This window comes from Mesocricetus auratus, unplaced genomic scaffold (genome assembly GCF_017639785.1).
Source record: "Mesocricetus auratus isolate SY011 unplaced genomic scaffold, BCM_Maur_2.0 Super-Scaffold_100018, whole genome shotgun sequence".
In the NCBI taxonomy this organism is placed as follows: domain Eukaryota; kingdom Metazoa; phylum Chordata; class Mammalia; order Rodentia; family Cricetidae; genus Mesocricetus; species Mesocricetus auratus.
Window position 1 is genome coordinate 23105609 of NW_024429199.1, and position 9007 is coordinate 23114615.

Consider the following 9007-nt stretch of genomic DNA (forward strand, 5'->3'; position numbering starts at 1 on the left):
CACATGGAGAAATTTTTTTCAATTGAGGTTATTTTTTTTCAGATAACTTGTGTCAAGTTGATATCAAACCTGACAACACAAAGAGCTACTAAAAAAGGAATTTCCACTTTGTGTGAATTGGGCTAAATATTAGAGTTACTTTTGAATACAGACATTTACAGCATGCATCAAATACTGTGAAGCTTTTGTTTATGTACACTGTCACACAAGTGAAGAAGAGATCCTGTTGCATGACTTCAGGATAAGCCACTCATTGAAACAGCTAAAGTCAAAAGAAGCATGATGTTTAAGGTCTACACTGAAGAGCTACAAGCAGGGGACATTAGTGAGTCAGGGGAGACTTTAGTCATCTGCCAATCATCACACAAAGACAGACTTCCTCAAGACACATTAAGAAATAAGTCAAGTATGGTAACTTAAGCCTCTAATCAGGTCACTAAAAACACTGAAGCAGGGGATGCCCTAGAGTTTCAACATACTATAGAGCCTGAGCTACAAAGAGAGATTCTATCACAATTAAAAATCAGAGCTAGATCACACCAAAGGGAAAGCTTTTCCAGTTCTAATATATCTGACAATAAAAGACAGCGCACATTAATAATAAATAGTCTTAGTGTATGTCAACATAGAAATTAGAATAAGTAAGGAGCAAAATTGATTCAATATATCTAATACTTTTGCCAAATAAATAAGTCTCAAGTTTTTCCATTATTTTGCTGTTGTGTGTATGGGTGTTTTCCTTGCACATATGTCTGTGCACCATGTGTTTGCAGTGTCTCCAGGTCAGAGATACAGATGGGGCTGCGGTCACCGACAGTTGTGAGCTGTCACAGAGTGTGCTATGGAAGATTAGCCAGTGATCCTAACTGCAGGTCTGTCACTCCAGCCCCGATGTTTGTAGTCCTATAATTTATTGTCTGGAGCATGCTAATCAAGAATAGTATGTGCAGTATGTTTATTGCTATGGTGAACACTGCCATCTAGCTTATTATTAAGTGAGTCATCTCAAAAAACACAAATCTATCTTATCAGGGTAAATTTTACAATAAATTCAGATCTTTAGGGGTAGGGAGCTTTGGAAAGACATCTCTGTGTCCTAATACAAATGTGTTTTTCAGAGTCAGGGATACTGCATAATTTGTTCTTTACCTTAGTGGTTTTTTTTCTGAACACATTATTAATTGGTTTTTGTGTATATCTTTGAAATTTTCTATAAACCTTTTGAAACTTTGCAAAATAGTGTTGGATCAGAAAATTTATAAATTGCATTGAATTAAGAAAAACCATCCTCAAATCATAGAGTTAAACAAATGACAACTTGTAAAGCTTTTGGACTGTGACATTTCCCTTGTGTGTTTGTTGCCTAAAAAGCAGGTCACTGAACAGATGTTACTATACGTGACACCATTTTCCTTGCTCTGTAAACAACTGCATAGATGTTACTTAATACATAAACTTGTTGACTTAGTGTTCCTGATATTAAAAGTCATCCCCCCATTCTCCGAGGAAGACACAGTGCATAAGGGTCTCCTCATGTCATTTGCATTGTTTTAGAAAAATACTACAGAATGATTTAATGGCTGCATACTCAAAACTGAAACTTAAAAAGTTTTTTAAAAAGCCAGGAGTTAGAAGTTTGGAAACACAGGTAAAGGGGCTGCAGTGAAGCAGCAACACTTCCCTGCACAAAACATGGGGGGAAAGCCGGGTACATCCAGTTCCATTACAACTAGAAACTAATTCTATAATTACTGAAGAACATGGAGTCTGGATTTAAGTTTTTTGATCAGGACTGAAGTATAATTCATGACTCTAAAAGACCACTTGTGGCACTCGGTCTCCCCAGTGATGTTCTGCTGTGAATCTCTATTCCATCCCCAACTAAATCAACAACCTAACCAGGAAACAGGTTGATAGACGAGGAATTCTCCCTCAAGATTCTTCCAGTGACAATCAGTTTGATGGCTTTTCGAAACCAAGGATAAAAGAAAGCATAAATCAAAGGGTTCATGGCAGAGTTGTAGTAAGCAATCCAAATTAGTATTTCATACACATACGTGGGTGTGATGAACCCTAGGAAGGCATCAATGATGGAGTCAATGAAGTATGGAGTCCATGAGAGGAGAAAGGCTGCCACCGCGATTCCCAGGGTTTTGGCTGCTTTCCTCTCCCTCTTGGCCACCCTGTCCTTGTAGCCGTCTGATGCCCTGGCAGTCTGGTCACCCATTCTCTCAATCTTCTGAGCCTGTTGTTTAGCAATGAGGAAAATCTTAGAGTAGACAGTTATCATGACAAGTGTGGGGATAAAGAATAGTAGAAAATTGACAAAGACCCAGCTCTGATTCACTGCAAGTTGACAGCCACCCACACAGGTGAGGGCACTCACTAGATCCTCCAGCCCAGCTTCATTTGCCCCTGTGTAAAGGAGGGAGAAGCTGTAGATGATGGACAGGAGCCAGGAGAAGGCGATGCACTTGCCAGAAACAGACGCAGTGAACCTGGTGGGGTAGAGTAGGGGGTCACTGACAGCAATGTATCTATCAACAGAGATGAAGCTCAAGTGGAAGATAGAAGAACTACAAAATGACACATCAAAGCAACTGTGTAATTTACAGTAACTGTCCCCAAAGTACCAGCAGCTCTCCACAGACCTCACTGTGCTGAAGGGCATCACAGTCAGTCCCACCAAGAAGTCAGCACAGGCCAGGGAAGCCACCAGAAAGTTTGCAGGAGAGTGCAGCTGCCTGAAATGAAGAATTGACATCATCACCAGGAGGTTTCCACACACAGCCAGCACAGTCCCAGAGCCAAAGACTGCATAGAGGATGAGGCGAGGGACTGGAGAGTATGGGTTCCTGACACAGGATCCATTCAGGTTCTCATAGCACAGCTGGACAGATGTGGCAGAGAATAGATCTCTGCTCAGGATGCTGTCTTGATCCCAGAGGAAACGGTCATCATCTGCAGCCATGTATGCTATTCCAAATATCCTCAGGAAAAAAAATACAGAATGTATAATTGCTAATGGATTTGCATTTCCCTCAGCAAATCCTACCGGTGTGTGTCACCACAACCGGTTGGATTTTCATTTCCTAAATTTATTTTTTTCCTAATTGGCTGTCAACTTCCATATTACATGAATGCTCTTTAAGTGTACTTTAGGTTTTTTTCTCTGCCCTATTTTTCACGGCAGGCACATTTAAATCCTACTGTTTATTAGCATTCCCATCCTTATTAACTATCCCATGGTGATGATTCAAGCACTTTTAACCCTCAGGAAAGCAGCCTAATGATGCCAAATACAGTGTGTCCCTTGGACTGAATCCCCATGGTGTAGGGTGAGGTGAGAGCTTGTCAGTAAGTATGCTGTTTGTATCACAATCAAATTTACCCCTCTTTTAATTGCCTAGTGACAGCTGACCGTTCTGTTCAAGGTATGTATGTGTACATGACTTCTGCTGCAATAGAACTTGACCCAGAATTTGAACCTTTGTTCAGTTATTAAAAATGACCCTTCCCCTTCATAATAAATTTTGTCAATTGGTCCTATATTGAAAGTGACAAAAACTCTGCATAAAATTTCTTTTTTCCTTTAGGAATTGGTCCGTTTTAAAAAGATAAGATGCAGAGTCATGAGTCAACTCTTTTCCCAGTTCAGTTTTAGTATTTTTGTTTTGGTAAATTGGAGGTATGAACTGCAAGTATTTGCTCACAAATGAAGCAAGGAGGCTGGCATAACCAACAGGAGCTTCTTCTCTGTGTTCTTTGATTTAACTGAATCATTAAAGACACTGAAAAAAAAAGACACTGTAAATCTCAAATGTGAAAGGAATCTTCAGAGTGTGGGGTCCTAATGTATGATTCTACTTTACTTTGGAAATGGTCTTCCTCACAAAACACTGTCACACAATCTGCCTAACCTCTGAAAAGATGTTTTCTGTTGAAAATCTGGAAACTGATAGTACTTTTTTGTATTGATTTATAAGTTATACTTTAAATACTACACATTAAAATCTATCTAAAGATTTTAAAGCAATTTTTGCTTTCATCAGTACATATGAACATGAGCCTTCCCTGCAGATTAATGATAATCAATATGTCATTACATTTTTCATAATAGTGGTAATAATAATAAGCAAAAAATTTCATTTGTCTACTGTAACAACAAAAGGGTAATACACGTTGAATTTTATTTATGGTACTATTCAAAATAAAAACACACTTTCTATGCAGCAAGTTGCCCAGTCAAAAGAAGTGCTCACAGTACACTTGTTAGGATGGGAGTTTAGTTCCTCAGAACCCTGAGACATGCCTGGATGGAAGACATGGCTGCCTACCTATAATTCTGGTTCTCAGAAGCAAGACACTGTTGATTGCCAGAACAAGTGGGCTAGATGGAATAGTAATGTTGGCCAGCTATGGGTCCAACTGAGAGACCTTCCCTCAGAGAATAAGGGAAGAAACACTGGAGAAGACTCCCAGTGTTAACTGCAGGCTGCCACATGCACGTGCACACATGTGGGCATTCATTCATATGCTAAATAAGATAATGAATTCACTTCTCTGTTTAATTGTAAGATACCCATTTCTTTATTTTTCTATTTCATTTTTTATTTAAATTAGAAACAAGCTTGCTTTACATATCAATCCCAGATCCTTCTCCCACCCTTCTCCCCTGCCCCCACCGGCCCCCTATCCCATACCCTTTCTGCTCCCCAGGGAGGGTGAGGCCTTCCATGGGGGATCTTCAAAGTCTGTCATATCATTTGGAGCAGGGCCTAGACCCTACCCTGTGTGTCGAGGCTGAGAGAGTAACCCTCTAATAGGGAATGAGCTCCCAAAGTCCATTCCTGTACTAGAGATTAATACTGATCCACTACCAGTGGATCACTACCCAATAGATTGCCCAGACCTCCAAACTGACATCCACTTTCAGAGGGTCTGAAACAGTCCCATGCTGGTTACCCAGCTATCAGTATGGTGTCCATGAGCTCCCCCTTGCTCAGGTCAGCTGTTTCTGTGGGTTTCTCCAACCTGGTCTTGACCCCTTTTCTCATCACTTCTCCCTCTCTGCAACTGGATTCCAGAGTTCAGCTCAGTGTTTAGCTGTGGGTGTCTGCTTCTGCTTTCATCAGCTACTGGATGAAGGTTCTAGGATAGCATATAAGGCAGTCATCAATCTCATTATCGGAGATTTAAGGTAGCTTCTCAATTATTGCTTAGATTGTTAGTTGGGGTCAAACTTGTAGATCTCTGGACATTTCCCTAGTGCCAGATTTCTCTTTAAACCTATAATGGCTCCCTCTATTATGGTATCTCTTTTCTTCATCTCATCTTTTCAGCCTCTGACTCAATCTTCCTGCTCCCTCCTGTTCTCCCCTTCTCTTTTTCCTAACTCCTTCTCCCCTCCCCCATGCTTCCAATTAGCACAGGAGATCTTGTACCTTTCCCCTTCTCCGGGGGACAATGTATAACTCTCTTAGGGTCCTCCTTGTTTCCTAGCTTCTCTGGTGGTGTGAACTGTAGGCTGTTTGATCCTTTGTTCTATGTCTAAAATCCATACATGAGTGAGCACATACCATGCTTCTCTTTTTGTGACTGGGTTACCTCACTCAGGATGGTTTCTTCTAGTTCTATCCATTTGCCTGAAAATTTCAAGATCCCATTGTTTTTTCCCCACTGAGTAGCACCCCATTGTGTAAATGCATTTATTCATCTTCTTAGTTTCCATTTTTAACAAGATACTAAAATATGCCTTTATGTATAATAGTAATATGTTTTTCAAGAAATAAAACCAGCATTTTATTCTAATACTTGAAATACCAGTTAGTTAATTGCAATTTCCTGAAGGATATGAGTAACTTTCCTAACATTTTAAAACAGTCCTACATTCCACTACCATTTTTAAATAATTTTCTCATGTATTATTCTACATTATGGAACTGTAACACTGTAAAAATATGACTATTTATAGAAAATTTATAGAAAATCATGAAAATGACTATATTATGATATTAGACATATACAATTACAAGTCAAGAGTAAAAGAATTGTAAAAAAGATAATCCCTAGTTTCTGGAGACTTGGTTTGGTGGCTAAAAACACTGTGCCCTGGCAGAGGACCTAGGCTCAGATCCCATAACCCACATAGTGGTTCACAACTCTCATTAATTCCAGTTCCAGGGGATATGGTGCCTTTTTCTACTCTCTATAGGCACCAAATATACACAGAAATACAGGAAAGCAAAACGCTCACATATAAAATTAATAGTCTACTCAGAGTATTTTAAAACTTAACAGGAAGTCTCTTTGTTGATACTGCATTTGTTGCTCATAGTAGAGCATGGATGAGGGGCTTTTCAAAGACAATTAGCTGCAGAAAAAGTATGCATCTAGGCAGATTCGAGTTGAGGTACCTAGGAAATATTTTCCTCATTCGTAATCACGTTTGATTTAACCTATAGTCTTTAAAAGTATAAGGCAGTTGTGAATTCTACTTAAATCTGTGTGTTCCATAAACATCATTGCTATGATCATGGTTCTTATTTCTATGTGTAATCTGAAAATTGCATTTTTATTCTAGCAACAATTAGTATTTAAAATATGCAGAAAATATTCTGATGCTAAAGAAGGTTTCTGACTTTGTAATTTAGCCAGTCATTTTTAGTAGCTTGTTTGTATGTCTGTGACTGTCTTTGTTGTCAAATCCCTGAAAATGGATGAGGGTTTAGCATGTGTTACTCACTTTTCACAACTTCTACCCCTAATGCTGAGTAATGAGTGAGAAACCCTTGCCAGAACACAGCGAAAGCACATGTCAGACACGCTATGGCAACAGGAGTCTCTGAAGGGTGATATGAACAACGAAAAGACATTTACATGAAGCTCTTCTTAAGATTTAATGTTTAACAGAGAATGGCTTCAGTGATAAAACATGGTAGAAACAGTAGAAAAGGGGGAATGAGAGAGATGTTCACATTAAATAAAATACAAAACCCAAACATATGTAGACACTCACAACCTAATAAAGCCAAGCATGGTATCACACATCTTAAATCCCAACAAAGAAGAGGCAAAGGCAGGTGAATGTCTACAAGGCCAAGCCTGACCTGGCCTACAGATCAAGTTCCAGGCCAGCCAGCAATACATAGGGAGAGTCTACCAAAAAGAAAGGTGTTGTATAATAATTGGAGTCTCTGTCTATGTGGGCATGTGTGGTGTGTCAGGTAGAGGTAGATGGTGGGCATTTTGCCATTCCATTTGGCTTTGAGATAGAGTCTCTAATGAACTCTGGAGCTTGCCATTCTGCCACTGAACTGGACAGGCTGGCCAGTTAACTCATTAGTTCTACCAGTCTCTGTCCCATAGTGCTGGAGTGTCAGATCCTCACTTCATATGTGTGTCTGTGTGTGGGTTTGTGCCTGCATGTGTAAATTCCAAAGATAGCCATAATCCACTGGATTTAGAGTTATATGTAGTTAGGAGTTGTCTGATGTGGGTTCTGGCCACTGAACACAGGACTTCTGCAAGAACTGTACATGTTAAGGTCTCAGTAGTTTCTGGTTTTGATGAAAAGCTTTATGTTGCACAATCTAACTTCAAACACGCTTAAGAGCTGAAGATGCCCTTTAACTCTAATATTCCTGTGTCCTCCTCCCAAGAGATGGAATCACAAGCAATTATATTTTCTGTGACTGAATAATATCCCTCTTGGTAGGTATATGATATTTTCTTGATTTCTTCTTCCATTGTTTGATAAGCAGACTGATCCTAGACTAGCCTATTGAGAATAGTGCAACAATAAACAGGAGTGTGCAGATAGCTATAGTGCCTGCTGATTTTGATTCATTTTGGTACACTGTAAAGCATGATGCAACTGACACACATGGTACTGATTAGAGATCAGCAAGCACTAGAAAGGGGAAAGCCAGTGCCCTATACTATAGTAAACACAGGGATGTTCAGGTACAGGCAAAGCAAAATGTCACCTCAATGTTTTTATAATGTTAACTATTCTACCATTACACTAGACAATCTAAACTCAATAAAGGTTATTCAGGTTGATTTGACCTTTCCCTTTAGAGTAACTAAATGGAAACCTTGTGCTGAGATACAACATATTTAGGAGAGATTCCTAATGCCCATAACATTTCTGTACAAATGTGAATCGCACATTTGTTTGCAAAAAAATTTTCAAAAAAAAGATCTGCAAAAAAGTCATATGAAGATCAGGCAGGTGCTTTGTTTCCCTGGGGTTTAAGATTCTAATACTGAGATCATGATTCTCATACAAACTTTTGGTTCTTTGGTGAACATAAGTTTCCTTCTCATTTCTGCACTTGAGCATTAGTTTACAGGTTGTTGGTTTCTGAAATACATTATTAAAAATCCACTTACTTGTAACCATCCAAGTGGTAGACAGTTGTCATCCATGCCTTATTATAAAAGGATGGTCTATGGTCATAGAATCGTCAAAATTATGAATACATCTAATGAGAGGAAATGGGAGAAAGGTTTTATGCCCTATCTTTATGGGACAGAATCTAATGCAATGTTTCTGAATCTTCCTAATATGTTGACACTTTAATATAGTTTTTTATGTGTGGAGACCCCCAATCATAAAATTATTTCCTTGCTACTTAACTGTAATTTTGTTACTGTTATAAACTGTTGTAATTCAAACATCTAATATGTAGGATATCTGATATGCGACAATTGTGTCAATGTTCTAAGGTGGGGTCGACACCCACAGGTTGAGATCCCCTAGATTAGATGATGGAGGCAACCAAATAAAGGGAATATCAAAATACTAAACTATATATTAACAGCAGTGAGCACTGGGCACACACAGCAATTTGTCCAATAATGGGTCTAGACAATTCTTTTACATAATCTGTATTTCACAAACATGTCTTATAGATACAGCTAATTGCCTAAGGAATTCTAGATGTGAAATTGTATGAAATTTTGCTTGCTTCAACCATGGTCTGAAAGTGCTCTGCAACCA

At 38.9% G+C, this 9007-nt stretch overlaps 1 protein-coding gene across 1 annotated transcript; it reads right to left on the reverse strand.

Moving 5' to 3' along the window:
- Nucleotides 1-1894: 1894 nt before the first annotated feature.
- Nucleotides 1895-2971, reverse strand: LOC121132890 (trace amine-associated receptor 7e). Its single transcript, XM_040728367.1, has one exon. The coding sequence runs from the start codon at nt 2969-2971 to the stop codon at nt 1895-1897; it is 1077 nt and encodes a 358-aa protein (XP_040584301.1).
- Between the last annotated feature and the right edge of the window lie 6036 nt (nt 2972-9007).